Source organism: Nycticebus coucang, chromosome 10, assembly GCF_027406575.1.
Source record: "Nycticebus coucang isolate mNycCou1 chromosome 10, mNycCou1.pri, whole genome shotgun sequence".
NCBI classification, from domain to species: Eukaryota; Metazoa; Chordata; class Mammalia; order Primates; family Lorisidae; genus Nycticebus; species Nycticebus coucang.
Window position 1 is genome coordinate 130,904,021 of NC_069789.1, and position 25,696 is coordinate 130,929,716.

At 48.4% G+C, this 25,696-nt stretch overlaps 1 protein-coding gene across 2 annotated transcripts in view; it reads left to right on the top strand.

Annotated features, from left to right (window-relative positions):
• Positions 1-25,696, top strand: part of TSHZ3 (teashirt zinc finger homeobox 3) — a 111,118-nt gene that overhangs the window by 34,966 nt on the left and 50,456 nt on the right. Inside the window, exon 1 of one of the 2 annotated variants that reach the window (XM_053607516.1) lies at positions 1,974-2,486. The exons of the other annotated variant lie outside the window; for it this stretch is intronic. Within the exon in view, the coding sequence (XP_053463491.1) occupies positions 2,447-2,486 (40 nt within the window). The 5' untranslated portion in view covers positions 1,974-2,446. Of the gene's footprint in view, positions 1-1,973; positions 2,487-25,696 lie in introns of those variants that run through there. 2 annotated transcript variants of the gene reach the window in all.

The window sequence follows — 25,696 nt, forward strand, 5'->3', positions numbered from 1 at the left end:
ACGGTGGGGCCGCCCGCGGCATCTGCCAACTCACCGTTTCCTCGCTCGCAAGAAGCGTTTCTCGCCCCACGGCCGCGTCTCCCCGGCCTGGAGGGGTCGCCAAGCGCGCGCGGCGACCCGCCCCGGCATCCGCCGCACACTCCGCCAGCCCCGCAGCCCAGCTGCAGCCCGCCTCGGACTCCGGGTCCCACCCGGGCTGCAGCCCGCAACTCGGAGCGCTCTGGCGCGGCGGACGGCGCTGGAGGCGGCTTTATAGCCGGGGAGGACAGCGGCGGCACATCTGCTTTCAGGAGACGCCTGGACCGAGCCCAAGCCCGCGGGCTGGGGGCGAGCGGAGACTTTTGATCTTACCGTGCGGGTGAGATCACGGTCTCCCGGTCTAAATGAAAAGAAAGCATGCTGTGAACTTTTAAAACAAACTTGCAAAAACAATCGCAGAGAAAAAATAAAAAGAGGAAGAGGGCAGACGAAAAGGGAGAAAGTGACTAAAAAAGAAAGAAACCTAAAGGGGGTGGGGGAAGAAAAGGAGGGGAGAAGGAGGAAGAAAGCTGGGGTTTGCAGCTCGGGAGCGCTCAGTCAGTCCCGGGGCGCCCGCCCGCCCTCTCCGGGACCGTCGGCCTCCTGCCCGGGAAGGCGGCGGAGTCCCAGCCCGAGAGCCCAGGCACACAGCCGCCTCGGGGACCGCGGGCCCGGCGGCCACCCCCGCACCTCCGCCACCACCGCCCGGCAGCGCCCGGAGCGGCCCCGCCGCGGCCGCCCCATTCCCGGCCCGAGAACTGGCCCAGGGAGACCCAATCGAGCCCGCAGCGCATCGATGCGCCGCCGCCCGCGCTGCTCCGGCTCCGGCTCCGGCTCCCGCTCCGCCGCGGCCGCCCGGGGGTCGCCCCAGTGAGCTCCGGCCCACCCGTGCCCTCGCCGCCACCCGTAAGTGAGCCGCGTCGCCTGGCCACCTACGCAGCCCCGCCTGCTTCTCCTCTTTACGGCCCGCCGGCGGGGCCCGCCCGGCGCCTTAGCGACCCCAATCACCTAATCAATAATCAATCCCCCCAGCCCAGTACTGTCAGCAGGCTGGGCGCGGGGCACGGCGCGGTGGCCCCCTCCTGGGGGCGCCCTGGGTGGGGGATGGGAACGGGAGCCCCATTTCCTCCTCCCGCCCCCCGTCCCGCCCTCAGAAGTGCGGCTGCCTTAGGTGGGGGGTGCGGCCCAGCGCCAGGGGACTGGGGGGGGGGAGGCGGGGTGGAGGGACCCCGATCATCCCAAAGTCAAGAGAGGAAACTTGAAGACACATCCTCCCATCCCGACCCCCGGGACGGGCCCAGTAAAGTTTGCCCAGGGAGAAAAAATTGGGGGAAGTGGCGGCGGCGGGTCCCAGGGGAGGAGCCGGAGTGGCGCGGGGTCTTAGGGCTGCCCCCAGCCGCTCCAGCTCGTGCCTGCCTCCTCACCGGAGGGCGCCGGCGCCCGCCCGCGCACCCCGGCATCCCCGGGGGGCGCGAGCCCGGACCTAGGGACTGCGCTGGGGGCTTTGGACGCGGCGGGTGGAGAGGCGTGCGGGCCGGGCGGGGCAGCTGGGGGGCGGCCAGGGGGCGAACGCGGGTTGGGAAGAGGGCTGGGTGGGGGTGGCGAGCGCCCCGGGACGGGCTCGGCAGTACCGGCGCCTCTCCCCGGCATATGCACACGGGGCGGAGGTGGAGGGGCAGCACCCCCTCCCCAACTGGGCGGGGAGTCCTAGACTGGCCTGGGGCGGGGGCGCGGCGCCCCCGCGGACGGGCGAGTGACACGATCATCTCCTTTTCCTTTAAGCTTGCCTGTTGCCGACGCCGCCGCTCCAGCCGCGCCGCGGGCAGAAGACTGGACCGCTGAGCCCCGGGCCGCGGCAGCGGCTGCCAGTCCCCCCGATGCCTTGACCCCCAGCTTGGGGGCTGGGGGCCCGGGCAAGACCTGCGGGACCGCTCCCGCGCTCCGCCTCCCACCCCACTGCCCGCCCTCTGCTCCTCTCCCCGCCCCCCAGCCCCGAACCCCGCGCACCTAGTCTGGGGACGGGGCGGGGGGGGCAGGGCCGCCGCTCCTCCCCGCCCCCTCCTCCTCCGGCCTCTGGAGCGATTTGTCAAACTTCCCATTCCGCCGGCAGTGCGGTCCTCCTCCTCCTCCTCCACCTCTCCTCCTCCTCTGCCTCCTCCTCCCCCCGCGCTCCTCCCTCCCCGCGCCTCCCTCGCCCGCCCTCCTCCTTCCCTCCGCACGTTCGGGGTTCGCGGCGGAGCGCGGCGAGGGGGGGACGCCGAGAGCCGGGGCGCAGCAGCATCCTGCGGGCGGCCGCTCTCCGGGGGGGCGGCTGAGAGCAGGCCCGCCTCGCCCCCCCCGCGGGCCCGCCGCCCCTCCCTCCCTCTCCTGAGCCGGCAGCGGCGGCGGCGGCGGCGGCGGCGGCAGTGGCAGTCGCCGGAGAAGCATCATGCCGAGGAGGAAGCAGCAGGCGCCCCGGCGCGCAGCAGGTACGAGCCGCTTCCCCTTCCTTCTCCTCGCCTCCTCTTCCTCTGCTCGCCCCGAGCCTGTGGCAGGCCGCGACCCCGCCGGCCCCCCGCTCCGTGCGGGTCTCCCCGTGCCCGCGCGGAGTAACTCCGGGCGTCCGGCTCGCTCCGCGCTCCGCTTTGGGTGCGTGCGCCCGCCTCGGGTACCCGGCACCCCCAGGACGCCCCGCCGCGCTCTGCCCTCTTCCCTCCTGCACCCACTTGGGGGACCGCGCTTGGGGCGAACTGGAGCGCGCTGGCTTCTCAGCTCTCTGGCTGCAGAGGGAATGGAAGCAGCCCTCGTCTGCCTCTTTCCGTGGGGGGCAGGCGGGGTCACCTGAGTTCCCCGGGACACCTTCCGTGTCCTCCCTGGGCGGATCGGTTGGGGACTGCCGGGTGTCTGCCTAGTGAGAGAGCGAGCGAGCTGGTCCCTTCCTTCGGCCACCTTACAGCTAATGCGATTGATTCTTCATTTCTTGGGCCCAAACTGGGCACAGCGGTGGAAACCAGAGCGCACAGGGTCTGGGCATTGTCAGATGGCTGTCAAGTCAGCGCTGGACGCTGGCGTCCCCTACACCCCCGCTAGTGCTCGCCTGCGCCTGCCCCCTCCTCCTCTCGCTGCCCCCACCCTCGCCTCCTAGCACTTAGTTCTGGGACGTGGGACATGTTTGAGTACTTTTTTGTTCCTCCTTTTCTTTTTCTTCTTTCTTTCTTTCTTTCTTTCTTCCTCTTCTTTTTTTATTTAACCAGGAGTGTCAACTCCTGTTAAGACTGAGCCGTTCTTTTTTGCTTTTCTGGAAAAAGCATCCTTGAAAACAAAACAAAAACCACACACATAACGTTATTTTGTAATAATGTTGGTTGGGGGCATGTTGCCTAGAAGAAGGGTTTCTGGCCCGTTGCCACCCTTGATTTGATGACTGATTGATCGCCCTTCATGCTGCCGCCTTTGATCTATTCATTCCCAATAAACATCAATAAATCACTTGCAGTAGTGAGGCCAAGCTCTGTGACGTCAGGAGGGCCCTGTCAGTGCAACTTGGGGAATTTGGGGCGGTTGCTGAGAGGACCACATATGGTCGTGATGTATTTTGATATGAGTAGCACTCAGATGTCCAGGGGTTCAGACGATGTCTGAAGGGCCGGGTGATGTGGGGCTTCATTTCTTTTCCTTTCTTCCACTTCTCTTTTGATGTGGGAGGGGAGGGCAGAGGGAAAGGTCAGGACTTTGGCTGGTGTCCTCCTTGGAAGAAGGTGTTGTACCCATAGTGTCCCAAGCGCCCTTAAGTTCCGTCATACCGGCACACTGTGGACTCCAGACACCTTACCCAGGGTCACAGAGTGGGAATGTGTGCTTGCCTGCTAGTGTCTTTAAGAAAACCTTAGGAGAAAACAGACTTGGTTGGGGGTTTGTCATGCAAGTTTTGTTATGTCCTAAGTGTTGCCTAAATTTAGAAAGTTTGAAAATCCCAGTAGTGATTGTAGGGAGAGTGCGGCCTCCCAGCTTACCTCCTGGCTGATGCTCTGTGCCCATCCCACCTTCTATTTTAAATTCCAGGCTCAAGCAATGAGCTTATCTACCCAAAATAAACTCTGAAACTTTGGAGGAATCCTTCACAAAGTTGGGTAGTAGGAATGTCTTGGGTTTCTTCCAGTCTTTGAAAAAATTTTTTTTCTTTCCTTTTTGGATACACATTTTAAGGTATCTGAGTGCTTCCATCAGCTGAACCATATGTGGTTATATCTTTACATTTGGTTAGTAATCTCTCTACAGTTCATCTCTTCGGTTGCACCCTGCCAGTCTAAGAGATGCTTATTTGATAACTTTCTTCCAAAAATATTGGAGGAGAAGGAAACAGACTGTTGGTTTCATTAATTATTATCATTTTTTTAAAAGCAACCTGTTCACTAACCTTTTTGCACCTTTTAAAAAGGCAGCCAGGAAATCTCAGGTCAGTTAAGAAAAATTCATTATATAAAAACTTGACTGCACGACTAATAGGAGATGGAAGAATGGTTTTGCTCTATCAAAATGACCCGTCAAAACGACTTTGTTTCATATTTGATTTAATTGTCTCTCTCTTGACAGCCACATTCATCAATAGCTTAATGGTCAATCAGAAGTTGGCAGCATGAGTGCTTTCTTTCTTTCCCATACCCTGGTTTTGGATTTACTTTATCAGAATGCCTCTGCCTAATGGACGGGTGGAGGAGGGGGTGCAGGGTGGCTGAAGAGCTACTTATTTAAAAAGAGTGGAGGAAAAAAAAAAAAAAAACCCTGGCAATAAGTATGTGTGGGCCAGTAAGTGAGCTGTGCGAGGGTTTTTTTGTTTGTTTGTTTGTTTGTTTGAATGGACAAGAAACTTCCCATATTTTTCCCTCCTTTTTTTCAGTTCTCACAGCTGCAAGGTATAAGGTTCATGTCTGCTTTTGTGGCATCCTGAGAGTGATGACACATTGATTGCTTTGTACTGATAGAGAGTGGGAAAAAGAAAGATGTCTGCTGATTGGTAACTGGAAATCCAGTCCCCAGCAACCTTGAGAATACTCGAGAATTTTTTTTCCCCTCCAAACTGAAAGGTCCGCTCAGCCATAAAAAAAGAAAAGTTGTTTTGCCAGCTTCATTAGTGTTCACCTAATTAGCTGTAAACCTGATGGATTCCTGACAGCTTTAATGATTGGAGATGACAAGCTCGACGCAGTGTCATCCAGCAGAATTAGGTTTGCAGCTAGTTTGATGTAATCAAGTTGATATTACACAGTCCTGGCTGCCTTTAGTTGTGCATTAACTCAATTTTCTGCTGCAGGTGACAAATGGGCTTTGGTACCTGGATAATCATGTCATAGGAATTAGGGCCCTTTTAATGGTCTGGGGTAGAATAACAACCACAAAGGGCCGAGAGCTGTGTGGAGCAGGCGGGCAGAGCACACAGGTGCACACCGCCTTTATAGATTCTAGGCCAAATGTAACATTGCTCTCCGGAAGGCCAGAACAGGCTCTAAAAATTCTTGAATAGACATATTTCTGTACTTTAGGATTTTTTTTTTGATAGAAATTATGCATGGCTTAGTGTCTGTTCTCAAAGAGAGACAGGTTTCTTTACCTGTCAAAGAGAAACCTAAGCACAAGCTTAGGTTTTTGGGGACCTGTGATTTCCAGTGACTGTACATTCGTGCTGGACAGATGTTGCTGCCCATAGCAGCTCAGAGGAGTGGTGTTAGGGGAAGACAGTGTCCTTCAGACAAAATGACTGTTACCACTCTTAAAATATAACTCTCTCCTTTCTACTGTGTTTATCTTTAAAGAAGTTGTTTCTGAAAAAAAACAAAAACAAAAACCTAAAAATGGAGTGTAATCCTTAATGGCAAATAATATTTTTCTCCATTCATATTAATCTTGTGGAAGAAAATGTGAACTCTTAAAAGGACATTGCCTGTGATAAGAAAAAAAAAAAGAATCCTTAAGAACAACTTGCCAGTGTCATTTTTAAGTTTTATTCATTGAAAGAGAATAATCTTCCATGGAGTTTTCAGGTAGTAACAGGGTGAGGGGAAATCGCCAAGCATCTTGACTTTGGTGAAAGTGATGTGGACCCCTGGGGATCTTCTGGTGTCAAGAACACTGCAGGTCCCCATGGAATAGGCAGAGGAGGGGTTCACATTGCCAGTAGATGGGGCAGGCCTAAGAGGTGGCCTGCCCGGTGTGTCCAGACGACACCTTTGCGAGTCTAGTCCACATATCCGGTATCTCCAGAGACAAGCTTTTCCTGTTTCTTGGAAGCACTTGGAGCCTTCAGAAGGACATTTCAGCGTCAGCCTTGGGAATTTACTCTCAGACCTGCTGATATTCCTCCTCTGGACAGGTATTCTGTTTCCTGGGTTGCAGGGAGACAGGAGTGACTGGTTTCAACTGTTCTGTGAATTCCCACCTCCTCCCCCATTTCCTACGAAATGAGAGCAACGGTGCAAATTTTAAAAAGGAAAATCCAGAAGACGAAGGAAGGAAGAAAAACAAAAGGGATGAGGGCAAAGGCTCTTCCCCTGGATGTCCCACACAGGGCAGAGAATGTTCCAGAATCAGCTACTGTGCCCCTATTATCTTGACAACTGCCAGTCAGGGCTTCAGTGCTCTCCAGGGCCACACTTGACTGTGAGGGCTGGTGCTGTCATTCTGTTCTCAGCGTTGCCTTGAGCGCGCTCATAAACGGAGCCAGATAGTCAATAACTGAAGTATCAGCAGTTGCTCCCCTAAATTGCTTCACACGTCTGCATTTCTCCCTCTTTTTACTAAAGAGTGTTTTGCAAAGTGATTAAAATGAAAGGTGACTGCTCAGGGCCGTGGGAAATGCTGTGAAACTCAGGTGAGTCCACCGGAATTAAAACTATTCCTTTATCCCTGCCCCTCCACGTCTGGGGTTTCTGGAAGGAGAAGGCTCACCTTGTCCAGGACAGAGTGGCTGGACCTTTGCGGGGGCTCTCTCTCGGACACGTGTTGTGGTAGAGCCAGGCAGGGCAGCGGCTGCAACACAGACAGGGAAGCAGAGGGGGGAAGTCCTTCTTCGGTCCTGGTGTACAACAGCCATGTTTAATCCGGTAATGCCAGCATTTCACGTTACTCCAAGGGCAGTTTGGGAGGCTTTCCTGCTGGCCCATTTTTTTTTTTTATTTTATTTTTGCCTGTCATTGGACAGACTATAAAAATAGCTTTGCTCTTGTAGTAAATAGAATCATAACAATAATGATAATAAAACAGGGAGAGTGTGTCTGCCCTTTTGTGTTAGGATCTAGCCCAGTTAGGTAGATGAGTCTTTCTAATAAGCTGTTTTGTAACACCCCTGCAGCACCACCCCAGAGCCCTGGGAGGGAAACAGGGCGAGAGCAGTGGGTATCACTTACCCTAAACCCTCTCAGGTGCTGCCTGTTTCTGTGTGTGTTTCAGTTACGCTCCAAATTGTGGTTTCTCTGTCTGAAGTTAAAAATGAAAGGTGAATACAATATATTGTATTTAGTAACAATGATATGGACTGTAACATCCAGACAGATAATGTGCAGTTGTAATTAGACTCAATAGACAGGCAGTCATTTTTAAATTCTTTGACACATGCATAAAATAGTCATATAATAAGATAAGATGACAATTTTATGTTAGGTTGATAAAGTGTCCTGATACATGCATTTAAATATCTGTAAGCCTTTTTTTTTTTTAAAACCCAGACAGATTAATTCTAGTTTCCAGTATTTGCAGTTAGTCATTAAATTAATTTTTTAAAATCCTACTAAACAATGACTACCACTATGGTTTTTCTTGCCCCCTTTCAGGGATTTTTGGGGTTTTTTAAACATGAATTGTAAGGAATAGCTATGTAGACTTAGTAGCTTTTCTGAATTTTTCAACCTTTGTAGAAATTTACGTTAGATGTGGACTTAAAAATTCAGGTCACTGTTTCTGACTAGAATAACACCATGCGTTTTTGGAAGTTAAAAAAAAAAAGGCAATAAGAGACGATAATCTGCTTATGACCAGTTCCCTGAAAAACTGTCACATTTTAGGTTTCATGGTGTTTATTAGAAAGATCACATAGTGTCCTTGACCAAATATGGAATGTTTTATGAGCCTCATTTTAAAAAAGAAGACATTTCTAGCACATACATTTCGTTTGATCAGCGTTTAGATCCTTGATGTTAATTACTTTCATTTCCGTAAATTATCTTAGTATTTCAACAAGAATAGTCCAAGGGATATATTTTGGGTGGGGGGAACAAAAAGAGTTTCACTGAAGGTCACGTTACCTGGACTTTTCCGTCATCTCTCTTGGTTGTTTTCTCAGAGATGCAAAGGTGTGGTTCTTGAAGAATCATTTAGATTTGTTTGGGCTTAATGATAAATTATTAATTCATACTGTCAGGACACATGTTGTTAATTATGACTGTGTTTTCTTCATCCAGAACAGCTGTTGGGAAAACAGGGTAAGTTCAGACTGTCTTCGGGAGGGAGGGTTCAAAGGTAAAGAACTTATTACTGAGTTCTCGCCACCATATCCCTGCTGCCTGGCGTTGAGAATAAAGAACTGTAGGATGTGGGGGACAGAGAACTTTTTAATGGTAGGCCGAGATGGGTATTTGCAAATACCATCTAATGAGCATTTTTTAAAAACACAGGCCGAACTCTCGGATGCAGTTAGGCCAGTCGGGATTCTGAGGTGTGTGATTGTGTGATACTTGCTTTATTCCTAAGCCCAGTTTGGTGTTGGCTGACCTCCATCCCACCAATTTCTCTCCCTCCTTCTCTCTCTCTCTCTCTCGTTCCTCCTCCTTCCTCTGTGGTAGGCCAGAAGGTTATGCTCACAAGTTTATAGCAGCAGAAAATAAAATACTCAGCACGCTTGTCTGTTTCCCCAAACTGGAACCCACCCTTGATGGAGAGCAAAGGGCTGTTTAGTAATATCCGTGAAATGACTCAAATTCATTTACTTTTGATTTTCCATCCCCATCATTAAATTTAGTCCTATGTATTCAGTTTCCTCCGAGTTCTTTGAGAAATGCATGTTGCATAAAATAGGCAATTTTTAATGAACAATTTAATGTAAATGGGTTTTGAATTTAAATTAATATTAATGAAGTCTTGAATGAATTTATTTTGCATACGTAAAGATTTGTAAGTCTCTCACCCATGGCTTTCTTCTTTATGGAGTAACATTGGTTGGGTGGATTAACCAGCACCTTTAAACGATTTACTCTTAAAAAATTAAATTGATTTTACACGTCCACTAGCGCCCCGCGTATTATTAAGCAAAAACGTTACTTCGTTTTAAGGAAATATACCTCATTCCCTATTAAACCTCTTGGTTGCCATCGCTTTGGAAGCTGCCGTTGGTTTGGCGTTGCTTGTGGGGAAAATACACACCAACAATAGTTACTACAATCAAGATGTTTTCTTTCTTTGGCTTACCTCTAATGCATTATGTATCCTGGAATGATGGGAAGTTCTGTAATTAATTCTGTTAGATGTAATTGCTATAATCACTTTGATGTTACGCATAATAAAGGTAATATGGTAAGCACATAAGAAATATAAACACCTTATTGTAATACTACTGCTAAAATTCCTTCTGATCCAATCTGGGTGTATAGACAAGCGTTCCTGACTTTTTTGGTTGTAAGTGACAATTTATTTGAGCTATGTTCATTGATATTCCAAAGGAGAAGCATTTGTTGGAAAAGATGGGCCTTGGCTTGGAGGGGGCTCCAAGCTGGTTGCCTAGGAATCTTAATGCCAGTGGTTTTCTTAAAGATGTGGCTAATTAAGAAAAGGTGACCATTATCTTCTGCAAAGAGGCAAACGCTTCAGAAGTGGCTGTGGAATGAGGGAAGCGTGTGGCACAGGAGAGGGTGAGGAGCTGGGAGAGTGATAGGGTTCAGATCAAAGGAAGAACTGTTCTGTAGGATTCCTCACTGTGTGGGATTATGGGAAGTGCCCTCTGTGTGTGTGTGTGTGTGACAGGGAAAGAGAGGGAATACAAGAATGTGTTTATGGTAAGCAGAGAAGGCCACCTTTCTGTAGCAGTGCAGTAAGGGAAATAAAATACCTAATACCTAATATTTGCTTTACTGTTAACTATCCTTTCCTGGGGGAGGCTGGAGACAGTGCCTCACTGTTGCCCGACTTGCCGGGCAGTTGGCTGATGTTGCCTGCTGGACTGAAACCCACCCGAGTGGTGTTTGAGACCCCGATCCACCCTGGATCCAGACCACCGTAGGACATCGGGGAAGCTTGCCTGAGCCCCTGAGCACACGATGCTTGTAGGATGTTTCTGAACACATGTGAATTATCATTTGCCAGTGCAGCTTGCTCTTGCGAGGAATGTGGTGGAACAGGAAACTTACCATTTAATCTTCTTCTGGAGACCCTGGCGTCAGACTCGCGTGGGGATCCGTTATACACCCACAAGGAGCCACACCCTGTGGCCCCCAGTGTTGTACAGATGTCTGGAGGCCTTGCCACCCAGTGTCAGCTCCACAGTCCCGATGTGACTTCCATGTCTATATGGTGTTGTTTGATGCATCTTAAGTGATTCTACGCAGAAATAAAATGAGAGTGTGCGTGTGTGAGAAGAGGATGCTGAAGTGTCCTCGGAGGAAGAAAAAGATGTGTTAAGGTGACTGAGAGATGGAAGGTGAGCGGTGTGGTTCCCTGGCCTGTGTCCAGGGCCTGTGGAGCCCAGGTCTTGGCTGCCAGCTTTAGTCAGCTGGGTGCAGACTGGCTGGGGAAAGCAGTGCCTGCCTCCTGGGCCTAGAGCCTGACTGCCAGGTAAGCAGGGGGCAGGAGGAGGGGAGGAGGAGGACGAGAGGGTCCTCTGTGGGTCTGGACCCTGGGCCTGGGCTGCAGATCAGACGGCAGCCACCCGGTCCTGCGGCAGTGACTCCCAGTCTGGTTTTGATGGTGAGCATGATAAAGGTCTGAGGACTCCTTAGGCCCCAGTAATCAGGGCCCGTGCTGACATCCTTCTCAACTTTGACAGCTTCTTCCTTTTTTCTCTTCCCTGCCAAGCCTTTCTCAACTGAATTTCCCCGCCCTCCCTCTCCCCTCCTCCCTGCCTGCCGCCCACCCCTTCCCTCCCTCTCCCTTTTCTGTGTGTGTTTCTCTTGTTTCATGTTCTTGATCAGTCTCAGATGCTGGGAATTATTTTTTTTCGGGCGGGAGGGGGAGTGTTGCTTTAGGTTTGTGGGCTGGGCAGGTGTGAGAGGAAGTCTGTTTTTTTTTTTTTTTTTTTTTTTTTTGTACTGTAGGCCTGTTGCTAATTAATGTTCCTCCATAAGATTCTGTCGGAGTTGAGTAATGTTTTTGATCTTTATGCCTGATAACTGCATACTTAATGAGATTTCAAAGCTGTGAGTGCAGCTCCCTACAATTATTGACAGATGCCTTTTCTTTGCCATTGGGTTCAGCTTCATAAATCCTCTCGCCGTAATGAGGTTCAGCAGTGCCACCCTGGCAGTGAGCTAATGAAAGGGGGAGGGCACAGCGGCTCATGGCTGTCTGACACATTTTTTTCCTTTAAAATTTACTATGCAGATGTCAAGCTGCTGGGACGATTACTTCAAACATGCTAATTTTTATCTTGCTTTTGTGTCAGCCCTTTGCCATTAAAAAATAAATAAATAAAAGGGCTAACCTGAGCCTCCACTTAATTTTTTATTTTAAAGTCACGTTTTTAGTCATCACCCGTGACTGCTAGGGACTTTGACATGCGTATGGCCTTTTGCAGGTACTCAGCGGCAGAGCGGTTTGGGTATTGTGTGTGTGTGTGTGTGTGTGTGTGTGCACGCGCGCGCGCCTGCCACGGGAAGGGCAAAAAGAGGATGCAGCGCGATTTCCCCAGGCCTCCCATCAGCCTGCCCTAAGTATGCACTTGAAACGTCGGAGAATTCATTTCAGAGTTCTGAAACTAAATCCTAGTGGGGAAGAGCTGCACCATGCCAAACAGTCGATTTCCTTTTCAGCAGAGTCATACATCACTGACCCACCCTTCCCTCCTGACAGAATGACATATGTCATTTATCATATGGGTCCCAGCCAGACACCAGGGAGGGGAGGGAAGCCCAGCCCCATGTGACGCTGTCTCCTCCTCCAGCAGCACGGTGTTGGTGGTGGTGCGTGTGGCTTGGAGGAGAGAGCACTGCTGATTTGGCGAGAGGGAGAGGGAGGGGAGAGGCGAGGCAGGGGAGAGGCGAGGCGGGAGCCTGCTTCTGGATGGCTGTCTGGGTGTGTGGCGTGGCGGGCACAGGATTGGCAGAGGGGAGGGAGAGGTTATGTTCTTTCGGATTATCTGCTAAACCGTGCTGTTCAGCCTTTGACGCTTTTCTGACTTTTCCCCTCTGCTTGTTTCCTTCCTTTCTTTTGCCTGTTTTTTTTTTTTTTTTCCTCTCTTTAGTCAAGTGAGGAAAAGAAAAAAAAAAAGGCTGACAGGTATCATTCAAGTCACCCTGGCTTGTGAGGGGTGGTATAAATGAATCTCAGGGCTCCTGGCTTCTCATGATTCAAACGTGTGTTATTGAAGATGGATGTTCCTTAAAAAAAGATTGATGGTGGATGCCGGGCTTAGGGTACCATTTATCATTTGGAATATTATTTAGACTTGCCGTGTAAACCTGTAACTTGAGAGTTGGACAAGCCGGGCAGGGCAGAGGCCTGCCCGTGCATTTCCATTGATTCGCCTTGGACACAAACCTACCATTTACCATAAAGAAGACCCCCTTCCTCTCCCCTTAAAAAAAATGCAGGGGGAGGAAGGTTTTAATTTTGAATAATTTCCAAGGACACACAGAAAAATGAAGTATTTGTGATTTACACTGAAGCTAACAGGCAACTTTCTCTCTCTCTCTCCCTTTCTTCCCCCGTAGAGGCAGTCACGTAGGAAACATTAAAATATAAACAGAGCTGTGGTGGCTGAAGCCAGAACCCTTGTCTGATTTTTTAAACTCTTGTGTCATGCTTTTTTTTTTTTTTAATCTGTATCTGAAAAAGCTTAGCACAATATGACTATTAAAAAAAAATTCTGGTTGGCTTAGTTCTTAGAGTGAGAATGAAGAAATCTAAAGACTTCCAGGTCTCGGGAATATTTCAGATGTGAAAAAAAAATGATGTTTTGCGGCTCCCTGCCCCAGCTCTCCGAGGCGGCCTTCCCTTTATGTCTGCACACTGTCCCCCTCCACCGGGCCCCAGCAGGACTGATGTGGACAGCTGTTTCCAGGCCCTCCAGTTCATCATTTCTGGTTCTTTGGCACCCTTGAGCTCTGAGCACCAGGACACTCCCACCTACTGGAAGTATTTAGGGATGCAGGCTGGGTCACTGACAGAGCCCCCAGCTGCCGGGAGGATCCCGCCACATGCTGCCTGCCTACCTCTGCTGCTACAGAGGCCTGGCTGCGGCCTGGGCCCCTGGGTGGAAAAAGCAAAACAGAAAACAGAAACTCTGCTGCTGGCCTTCCTCCTCAGCCTCCGTGAGGGGAGCCCCGATAGTCACATTTAACTGGCGGAGGTTCTATCAAGGATGGGAGTGGGTCTGGGTTTGCCAACTGCATGTCAGGTTTCTAATATACTTATAGTGTGGACATTAATTTTAAAATAGGATGTGACCAAAGTTGTTTTTTTTTTTTTCTTTTATTTATCTAAAGAAGTGACAGTCTAGAATTCATGAAGGGGCTGAACGTTCCTGTCTTGCTACTTCTGGGACAGACTTTTTCCTGATGTGTAAAAAGCATCTGTCATGAGCAGGAAAGAAACGGAAGGCTTTGCTCACTAACTCCAGGCAACTTGGTGTGTGTGTGCGAGAGAGTGAGTGTGTTTTGAAATAACTTTATTAGCACCCTGACACTTTGTCCTACACGTGAGCATGACTTTGGGTTCACTTTTGGTAAACTGGGTAGGATCAGACCTGTATACCTTTTTGGTGCCTAGAATCATATCCAACTATAAAAAGATAATACTGTTCCTTGCTGAGACTTCATGGAGGAAGGAAAAACTTTGATCGCCTGCCCTTGCACTTGGGCAGTGTTGGAGGTAATTGGAGTACAAGTGCCAATTTGCAGGGACAGTTGTAAACACCTTCTGATACAAACGGCATCATCCCATTTTTACTGATTAGAAAAACTTTCCTATTAATAGGTGCAAAGTCCATTTCAGGTATAATTGGGAAGGAACTGAGTGCACTCATGGGAAGAAAGCTTGTTTTGTTTTTTTGTTCGCTTTTCTTCTTATCCTCTTTTCTCAGTTTTATGGCTGGAGACATGATTTATTGCAGCCATCCATCTTGGGGGCTCATCCATCACACCCGGGTTGCTAGGAGATTGTGGCAGCAGCTGTTTGCTCTGAATCAGACAGAAAAGTTGTCAATCATCAAAGGCAGGTGAATAGCATTAGAAACACGCTATTGTCAGACGGAATAATTAATCAAAGAGAGAAAAGATAATTAAAAAGATATGACCCTTGCAAGTACTTGCTCTGGGTTGCCTGGAAGAAAAAAAAAAGAAGAAGAAAGAAAGAAAGAAAAACTGCCTGGTCTTTTCTAGACACTTAAGCAGCTGAGGGCTGATAAAATATGCACTCTGCAGTGCATAGTTTTTAATTAATTGAAAAAGGTTCAACATTCAAAGACGATTCTGGTGAAAAGTCTGATTATGAGCAGAAGTAATATTTATTGTTTGCTCGAAGGGCTTGACACAGAGTTCTAACTTTCTGTTACAAATCTCCAGCTTCCCTGCCTGGCAGAGAGACATGAGTTGGGGTCTTCAGGTAGCCCCTGCACCCCACATCTGCCTCCTACCCTCTGACCCTCAGTGCCCAGCTGTTCTGTACAGCCTTGGACCCTGCTACCCAGAATTGGATCCCCTTCTGTAGTTCTGATGAGTCTGAAATGACTGAATTCCTTAGATAAGAGGATTTTGAAAAAAGAGGAAGGTGGGAGGCTTGGAAGACAGGCCATGACGCCCACCTTGAGGGCCCACGTGCCTCACCTTACCTGCCTCGTGTCTAACTGGACCATGAAAGGGATGTTCAACTGTTTTTTTGTTGTCTGCTGCATGTTGGAAGAAGAAGAGTTGTCTTGGGCCAGACATTAAGTACACAAACATTAATGGAAAGCTGATTAGCAAAGAAAAAAAAAAGTCCCCGCATTCTTTTTGTGATATATGGTTCCACAGGTAAGCAAACAAACTCCTTGCAGAATCAGCAAGTGGCCCCCAGAGGCCTCAGGTTGGACACCCGTGGAATCTAGGTCCTGAAGGACACCAGGTCTGGGTGTGGCCTCACCAAGTGTGCTGCTGAGCCACAGCCGGAGGTGAGAACCTGACATTGTGTTCTGATAAAGGCCCCCAGTCCCAGTCCAGAGAGAATTTGTGGGTGCTCATTTCTGCCTCAAAATATATTCACGGATTAGGAAGTTTGTTCTTGCTTTTTCTGAAGCTAAAATATTCTGGAGAAATTGGAAAATGTATTAAAGAATAGATAGAAAGTCGCATGTCTGGAGTTGCTTTTCAGTTAAATATGCCGCAAACCCTCAAACAGTTCTCCTTTATTTTTGGATACTATGCTTGATTTTCACACCATTCTCTTCCCAAAGAATAGCAGGACTTCTAAAATTAGCAAGAGGAAAAAAGGCTTGACTATTAGAATTCATGGGAAGGAAGAAAGCATCACTTTCTTTAGATGGGACACTATCTTCAGGGTGCCCCGATCGGAGCACGAGGGACTCCGTCCCTTGCTCCCCATACGTAGCAGCGCTGGGGAGTCATTGCCAGGAGGCCCGCGGGGGTCTCCTGAGCCTGCACCTGGGGGATTGATGTTCACTTTCTCCCATGGGACTCTGCAGCCCACTGGGCAACACGGCTCTGGCCTTCTGTCGAGAAAGAGAGAGAGAACTAGTGAACTACTTAGACAAGGAAAGCAGCTGCCCCGCCTGCTGGAGCCTCACAGGCATCTCACCTGTTCAGGTGACTGAGAGGGTATTCCTAATTAGAACTTGACCTCCAGGGAAAGGAGCAGCTTGAAGTTACCAGAATCTCTCTGCTGGCTTTCTGTGCTCGCAAGTCAGACTGGGAGGCAACCACATCGCTTGAGCTCTCTGACCACGTACCAACAGTCCTTGAAGTTCAGCATTTTCTGGGACGATGCCTGGTCTTGACCAATAAGGGACTGGGCTGCTGGAATGCCAGGGACACCCGTGGATGGCTGGCGGGGCTTGAAGAAGGTGGTGACTGGGCACGTGAGGAGGCCTTCCTGTCCCCCGGGAGACCAGAGCTGGGCGGCGGGAGTAGTCTCTCTCTCGGCCCTGGAAAGGAGAGTCTTCTAGTTGCCATCTTCCCTTTCCAAATAATTGCTGACAAAGCGCATTGCTTAATGTCAGTGGAGGACGGTCCCAAACGTGGCGGTTCCTCAGCGAAGGGCAGAGGAAGAAAGTTCCCTGGGATCGTTTATGGTAGATTTGTGAATTCACATATTATAAAGAAGTCCGCCTTTAATGCAAGTGAAATTAGATTGAAATTTTCTTCCTTTTAAAAAAGGAAAAGAAATCAAAGGGGAATAAAGGAAATGTCTTTAAGTTTTGAGAACTTTGTACAGGTTATTATTATTATTTTTTTTTTTTTCTGGGGCCTTGGGTGGGATCTTGTGCCTCTTGTTCTCCCAGGGAACCCCCGGCTGCTGTTTCAGTGAGTCACTGAGTAAAAACAGGGAGGAAGCTGGTGTGTGTGGGGGGGACTGGTTATTTTTTAGAGGAGGTTTGGGGGGTGTGTGTGTGTTTGGGGCCAGGATTTCAGCATCTTTGTCCCTGGATTACAGTCTTTTGACTAGGGAGGGGCGATAAACACAGGCCTCTGTGTCTCAAGGGCCCCTGGCTGGTAAAGCCAGCACACTCAAAGTCGTATTTTATGGTGAGGACACCTAAGCCCCCGCCGACCCCCGCGTCAACTAGAGTGTTTGAGTGTTTTATCTAAGTGATGGGCTTTCCCTTCTTGTCGTTCAGTGAGCCAAGGTTACCTGGAAGTCATTTTGGTCCTTCCTAACTCAGCTGCCAAAGACAGGCTCAGCCCCCACCCTGCTGGCCCTGCCTGAGGCCTTGGGAAGCCTCAGAAAGGAGCACAAATTAACCGGTGTGACTCCCCGCAGGTGAAGACATTCTGCAACACTTAAAAGACCTCAGTACGCCCAAGCTACAATTGTTATTACCCATCCGCCTCGTGGAGAAGCTTTTCCAAGAGGGCAGAGATTTCGTATTTGCTAGAGAAGATGGGGTTACTAGTGGTTTTTCATGTTGCGAAATGTTCCCCTTTCCCCACCGGTCTGTTTCGAGCCTTTGTTTTTGCTTCGGGCCTGTAGTAAAATGGTTCTTTCATATATATTAGTTAGCGAATACTGTGTCGGGGTAATATATAAGAGGCTGCGGTGGTGTTATTTTTCCTTGCTTTTCTGTATAAAATAGGAGGGCGGCGTGGACACTCTGCTACGTGACCGAGGCTCCTACTGAGATGGTTAGGTGAATAAGTAATAGAACAAACACGTAGTCAGCTGGGCAAAAGGAAATAAATAAAATAACAGCATGTTCTTGGTTTTCAGAGCCATTGCGACATGAGCTTGTTCAAATCGGGTCCTGGAGCTCCAGCCTTTCTGATGCAGTGTGGGTGGGGAGGGAGAAGGGTATTATTTGGAAACACATGTACTGTTCCTTGTGAAAGAAGTGAAGTATTTAACATTTCTCCAAGGAAAACATCTTTCATTACTTGACGTGTTCTGTGGTAATGATTTTTTCAGTTCAACAAACAAGTACTTATTAGCGTTAGAGCAGGAACCTGGCTGAGGTGGATGGCAGGGCCATTTTTAATGGGAACTTGCTGGCCAAGGTTCAGGGGGGCCCCGCCTTGGTCCAGGTGGTCCCCAGGTGACACTCACTTGGCTCTGAGAGATAGCTCCAGAAGGCCTACCTCTGGCTCTAGACGGCTGTGAGCCCCATAACTGGGGCCTACGGGGCTTAGGTTGTGGAGACATCAAGCATGTTTGTTTTTTGCTGCAAACAGAACGTTCCATGGTATTCCTTTGGCGGTTTAACATGGATTTGCCTGGAGAGATACCACGCTCTGCATTACTTGAGTTTGGCTGAGGATTTGCTTGTTGAATCGACTGTTTTGGTTAAAGCTGATATGGGGGTTAGAGAGGCTGATCGAAGTCATGTTTGTGTGATGGGTCTGGCTATTGTAAAGTGGCTCGTTATAGGAAAGAGAGCATAGACGTGAGAGGTGAGTGGGCGTGTTTCTGTGGGGGGCAGGGGTGTAAGGGGATGGGGAAGGGGCTACACTTTCCCCAGAGAGGCTGTGCTGTCCCTGTGGCCTGGTCACATTCTCCGATTCCAGATGTTGTCAGGGAGGGTGACTGCCTTGCTCTGGGTGTGAAAGGGAGCACATGCTCTCTACACCCAGGTTTATCTGTGGCCCTAACTTCCAGGACGCTCACATGCGGACTTCACCCTGGTTTATTTCTCCCCATTTTGTCTTGCTAGTGTGTTAGCTGCTCTAATTGCAGTCCTTGTTTGGAATGGCTGTTTCTCTGCTTTACCTTACGTTCATATCATGGCCTCTTGCAACATGAGAAATAGTATGGTGGGTGGTTTTCTTAATAACCCCACTCATTTCAGTCCTGTAAACTGGAGTCCCATCAAGTGGAGACTGAGCGTGGACGGGCGGTGGCTCTGTGCAAACTTCATTACTCACCTCAGTTCCTCACCTCTGCGGTCAGTTCCCAACTACAGCTGATAAGCTCAGTGGGGTGCACCCCCCCATCACATCTAATTGTGGGAAATCTGTCGTCATTGCTCTAAAAAATGTGATTTCGATTTACACCCCATGACGAGGACGTTTTGTTCAGTCAATGAAAATCGTCCTCAGCTTTCAGAACCCCCTAGCTGGAGGCTGCTTCTGCCCTGGCAGTGTGGGGAATGTGGCAGTTCACACTGTTTATACATTCCAGGAGTATTAAGCAGTTAGGTTACTGGAATCGGGGCAGGCCGAGTAGAGCAGCATTCTGGGATGTTCAATTACTAAGCATATCGTGAAATTCCAGATGTAATAATAAAGTTTATGATGACGGGATTGTCAGGAGACACAGAACACAACACCTCATTGACAGACGAAGGAGGGAAGCAGCAGGGTTTTGACGAGCGTGTTACAAGGGGGCTGAGTATGGAAAGCGTATTTTGCTCTCATCCAGCAGTGCTGCACATTGTTGCGAATGGAAACATTTATTTTTGGGAGACTCAGATACAGTGGGAAAAGTGAAAAGGTGACAAGGGGACACCCTTGGTCTCCATCTTCTCCCTGTGCCTTCAGCTCCCATCCTCCCGGTGGTCCCTGCCCAGGAGAAAGCGTCCTTGGGGAAGTGGCATCTTCTGCAGCTGGGGACGCAGGTGTGGCCAAGGCCCAGCCACTGCGCCCTTAGAAACGGTCACCCTTTCTTGAGAAGGTGCAGCGTGCTCCAGTGTGGAAGGATGAAATAAACGTTCTATTTAAATCAACACCCTGCCCTGGCTTGACCAGAAACCACGGTAGGTGCCAGTGGGTGTTGGGTATACAGAACACAGGACCCTTGGCCACTGTGAGATAGCAAAAGCAGCCACTGGCCCACGTCCCTGCAACCATGTGTAATTTTCTTTTTCCTCTCTGTATACCCATGACATTTCCAGCAAATGCATCATGGAGAGAGGGTTTTGCTTCCCTTCATTATGACAGAGCATGGCAAGAGGATCGAGCTGCCGTAGTGAAGTTTCAGACCACATTTTAACCACCTCCACCGGGTACCATTATTACCATGACCGTGTTGATGCTTGTGTGAATGCAGACAAATTTACAACAACGACAACAGCCAGCAGCTCGCAGCTGATCTGAAATGTCAGCGACAAAGGCACAAACTGATAAAATATTTCAAGCTATGAAAGCGCCCTTTAACTCATCAAACACACCAGAAATAGACAATGCGTTGCTTTCGATGGGACGGGTTTTACTGACGTGTTTGCTGAAGTACTAGTGCAAGTGACCTGGGGAAAGCTGGGTTCACATCCCTTGTGTAAACTCTGCTTCTTGGGTGCCTGGTTTCAGCTGAAGAGACACTCTTAGGGCAGGGAGGGAGGAAGTATTCCTTTTGGTGGTTCTAACCTCTGCTGTTGGGCAGAGCAGTTCCTGTGTAGAGGGAGGTTTTTAGGAAGCCCATCTCCACCCAGGATTAGCTGCCTTTCCTATTGTCTTTCTGGTACCTTGGCTCTTACTGGGGGAGATGTCTTGTGCCTGCAGGGACAGTGTGCCATGGGGAAGCTCTAAATAGGGCTGTGTCCCTGCCAGCAGGAGCTGCGGGGAAAACTCAACTCCTGACACCTCCGTCGCTGCCTGGGGTTGCCTTCCCAGCGTTGGGAAGAAATTCATGACCCCTAGAAATTCTCCACATGTTTTTTTTTCTTCCAATTTTAAACAGCACTTGGCTCCTTGTTAAAAGCTCATTGATGTTCTGAGTCCAGAGGGATATGTGGACCACACAGCGTATCAACAACCTACAGTTTTGGTTTTTTTTTTGTTTGTTTTTTGCTTCCCCATCCCTGGTTGCTAGTTACGGTGGGAGGTGGTGGAGAGGAAGAAACACAAGCGGGGTCATCCGGATGACGCTGTGGGACGGTCGGACCTGCAACAGGCCAGCCTGCAGTGGCCCACTGACCCCTGTCCATCTTGTATTTGCCTGGTGGCTCTGGGGTCCAGGTGTCCGAGTGGTCAGGCCTGCCCTCGCGTTATGTCTGGGCTGCAGCTCGCTCACACCAGACCCTGCTTGAGGTCAGAGGTTTCCGGAAGACCTGGAGGTCAGGAGGTGAGCGGCTGGAGAAGGTCTACCCAGGGCAAAACTCTTAACTGTGTGGAGAGTTTTGTGTTTTAGTTTTGCCTCTAAATTTAAAACTGTCGTGGAAGGAGGCAGAGCTGTTGCAGAGAACCCAGCCTTTTAGTAATCACAAAGCAGCTTTTATGAATTAAGAAGAAGAAAAAAAAGATCTTGACCCTGTTTGAAAGGAAATAAAGGAAGAACCCAGTGTAAAGAAAACAGAAAAAGCTGATATTACAGTTTTTATGGTAACTCATATCCTACACTGGAACTTGAGGAAGCCAGTTATAATGGAATTTCATTTTTTTTCTTTTCCTGGTGTGTTCCAGCTCTGTCTCTTTCTTTTTTCCCCATTACAACGAGGTGTGGTTTGTATTTGGTGTGAAACATAAAAAATACATATTTTCGGCGTATGATCCTTGTTCCGTGTTGACCCGTGGCTGGTTGGACTGACTGTAGGAGTGTGGCCTTTGCAATTCATTCTCTAACTGTCAGAGGAGTTATAAGGGGTGACGTGGGATAGGAATGGAGTTATACAGCAGGTGGCCCCTGCTTCTCTCTGCCACGGGCTTGCCCATTCTCAGGTGTTGTATCCAGGTCTCCCCTGGAACTACTTGGAACCGGCCTTTAACAGAGGTAAACAAACAACCAAAGACCAGGAAGAATTCACCTTTGCGTATTCAGAAGTGAAAAAATCTAAAGCCGTCTAGCAGCAAGTTATTATTATACAGTCGCCGCTTTAGTAACACCATTTAAAAATTTATTTTCACATGTACTGTGTCACAAAGGTGCTTCCTTTTTCCAGCATGTTCTAGAGAATGGCTACCATGCAGGTCTAGTGTTTGAGGGGTAGGAAATTGGGTAGTATGGAGTTGGGTCCAAATTTCGTTGCTCCTACTTTTTATCTTTGAGCCATTTAGCCTTTGGATCACAGCTTTTCTAAGCCCTTTGAGCTCCATGTTTCTCATCCTTAAATTAAGGAGAAGGATACCAACTTTGTAAGGTTGTTATGGGAAGTAATTAAATAAAATGATGTATAAAAAAAAATTTATTTCATTGCTCTTAAACGATGCAAGGTGCCCATAGCAGTTCACCAGTGTCACTGGTGTGAAGCGAGACCAGTGACCCAATGCAGACACACCTTATTTCTGCCTGAATTAGATAAATCCCTTTGCAAGCAAACTCTCGGGGGCGCCTGTTGCTGGGGCTGACCCAGTTCCACTGATTTCTTGCCATGGCCTGGAAGACGGTAATGGTGGGACCACGATAGAAACGTCGTAAACTTGAGCTCTGCTTACAGGGGACACACAGAGAGCCGGACATGTCCATTTCTGCAGTAAGAAATCAGCATCGTCTCTTATTTCTTGCTCCGAGCGTAGGTGACCAACCCAAGAAGTGATTACACAATGAGGGCTGACAGAGAAGTTCCTGTAACGTTGCTTCCCCTTGAGTTTGGGCAGCTTATTTCGATTTCACATTTTCTGTATCTTGGTCACTCATAACAAGATAACCATTTTCATCGCAATAAATGTGCTGGCAAAGATGGGGAGTCTTCTGCAATTTAATAACCAAAGAGGGGCTTTTCATTGTGTCTAAATGTGGCTCTTGGAAGTTTAAAGGTAGATTGAAGAGCTAACTCAGTGCCCTGTAGGAAGCTGACCATCATGTGAGAGTGGTGAGCAGTGATTAGAAGGTACTTCCACTTAGGTGACAACTGAAGTAGAGATATTTGAAGGGATATGCAGATATGTAAGGCTTCTTATCTGGGCGGCTGCCTCTTCAAAGCTATCTCCTATTACTCTGGCTCCAGATAATTCTTTATTCTTAAATCATAATACCTGTGGTGTGTATGGGGTTTTGCAATTCATTGTTACGGATTTAAAATATAATTTTATATTTGGAGAATAGAAAACCAGGTAGGCATGACCCTTGCTAAAGAAGGAAAAAAAACCCACGATTTCTCATTTTTCATTTATTAGTGGATGTGAAACAAGAGAAATACTTTCTGCTAAAAAAGATGGACCGGTTAAGTTTTTTTAACTTAACCTTCCTTGAATATCATTCAATATCATTCCTCATTCCTTGAATATTAAGACGTTCTCAGAACTTCTGCGTTAGTTCCAGGTAACTATGCAAATGTGACTCGAAACATGGATGGCTAAACTGGGAGGTGAGTGTCACATGTGTTGGACTCAATTGGCAGAGGCTGGTCCCCCGAAGCAGGTCTGTCCTGCTGCTGCCCTGTCCGCCTGGGCTGGCCTCCCAGGTGCCCCTGTGGCCAGCAGCCCGTGCTGTGTTCCCTACCTCGCATTATTTGCACACATGTGAGCCTTTCCAGCACTCACACTCACAGGGACAACTTGGGGATGCCAAATGGTCTTTCCCTGAGGTAGAGAAACTGAGGCAGTTACCTGCTTGGTGAGTTGAACACTTGGCTTTTTGGCCAGGCATGTTGGGGTCAGGTGAATCCTGTGTAACTGAATTCCAGCTGGGGGCCTGGGCAAAAGTTCTCTTTCTTCTGACTACAGTTTACAGCAACGTTTTTCTTAATTATTCTTGATGTTTTGCCCATTATACCATTAGCTTCTTCAGAGGACAGAGATAAATAGCTGGTATCCACAAGAACAAAGTGTGAACTGAATGCATTTAATTATTGATATCTCAGTAACTATAGGCTCTAAAATGATGTTGTCAAACGCCTTAGTGATCTGACAGCAGATGTATTGGTTTGCAGATGCTTCTAGAGACAATGTCCATGTAAACTCCAGAAAAGAAGGCCACGAACCGCCCAAGAAAATGTAGTTTAATGTTCTCATTTCTTTATTATTCCCAATATATTTAGTTTCATTTTGTGTATTGAATTTTGAGGTTGAGGTTATATGCAGGTTATTTTTTTTAGATATGAGATCCAGACTGCTGTTTTACTCTTTCCTTAAGTAAACTGCCGAGCTTAATCATGTACATAGTGTGTTTATAAATGTGCCTGTGTGTACATGCGTGTAAATACCATGCACACACGTGTGTATAGTATATATGCCTACAGCCTAGTTGAAATCAATTTTTTTTTTTGCAATTTTTATTCTTACCAAAGGGATTTTTTTAAAAGTAGGCTGAATGCTAACAAATTACATTTTCCTTCCCCCTCCTTAGCTATTAAATCCTTTTCATGTGTAGAAGAGCAAGACTTCAGGTGTTTATCCTGACATGTTGATATAACTCACTACATTTTCAGTGATGTCATTTTTTTTTTATTATATTATCTCTAAAATGTAGACTATGATCCCCAGGGTTTAAAACATACATGGCGGGGGTGCCCGTGGCTCTTTGAGTAGGGCGCCGGCCCCATATACCAAGGGTGATGTGGGTTCAAACCCGGCCCCGGCCAAACTGCAACAGAAAAATAGCCGGGTGTTGTGGTGGGCGTGTGTCGTCCCCGCTACTCGGGAGGCTGAGGCAAGAGAATCGCCTAAGCCTGAGAGTTTGAGGTTGCTGTGAGCTGTGGTGCCATAGCACTCTACTGAGGGCGACAAAGTGAGGCTCTGTCTAAAAAAAAAAACAACATTCAAAACACGCAGGAATATTCTGGAAGGGTCAAGTCTAGAACCTCAAGTTACAGGTGCAGTGGGTGAGGGTATCAGGCACCACTCTGGAATGTCATCTCCTTGGAACGTTTGGCTTGCAGTGCTGCTTACCATGGTCATGTTTAAGTATATGACTTTTTTTCCCCTAGTGACTTTTATTCTTTTGCTTTAATACAACAGAAATTTGATGCCTTTCTGCTCTTGGATCCAGTGCAGTGTGGAGGGAAAGCCCTCCTGCTGGGCTGGTCACTTCCTCTGGGGAGCCTTCTCCATGCTGCTAATGTGGAGGGGGACTTGCGCCCACATTTTGACATTTCCCTGGCCTGTGCAGGCTGGTCCACATTACGTAGCTTTCCATTGGAACTCCGAGATTTGGGGAGAATATTTATTTGAAGTTGCACAAATGTTTACAGCAAGAGAGGCCGAGACGTGATCCCGTCGTGCAGAGCCAAGCCCGAGCGGAGGGCCCACCTTTTTTCCTCCTGAGAGCCACGAATGTGCTGCCTTTTCCCGCTGCTCACTTGGAAATGAAATAATAAGTGTCCCCAAGGTAATTACTTACCTTACACCCCGAGATTTCAGCTCCACAAGACAATGACTCGCAGTGATGCATGGGGGGAGGTCGGCACCACCCTGGCTGTGGTGTGTACGCATGTGGGCGACCCCAGGTGCATGGGGGGCCGGCTGCCCTACGGAAGCTGTAAGTACAGAGCCCTAAAAGATTTGACAGCAGTTTCTTATGAAACTATGTGCATTTTATTTATTTATTTTTGTAATTTAAAAAACATCACGCAAAACAAAATTCAAGAGAACGAAAGGATTATGAGTTAAAAGAGAGTCTTCCTCTCACCCTGGGTCCCCAGTTCTCCCTAGGAACAGGCACTGTTACCAGTTTGTGGTGTGACCTTCCAGATACTTTAAATCATACCCTCTGTGTTGTATCTATCTGTCTTCAATTAAAAATGTACTTCGGGTATCAGCAGCTCACTTCAACATGGCATCCAGAAGTTAAGATTCAGGGATGGGAAGACAGACACACGGGTGATAAGGAAACTAGGTAAATGATAATGTTAGAGATGGGCGGGGGTGGGGGATGGGGTGGGCCAGCAGCATTCTTTAAACTTGGCTGTGAATTATGTCTTTCACAAGAAAGTGGTGGCAAAATAGCATATCCAGTCATCATACCATGTCCCGTTACATTACAGACTTGGGGC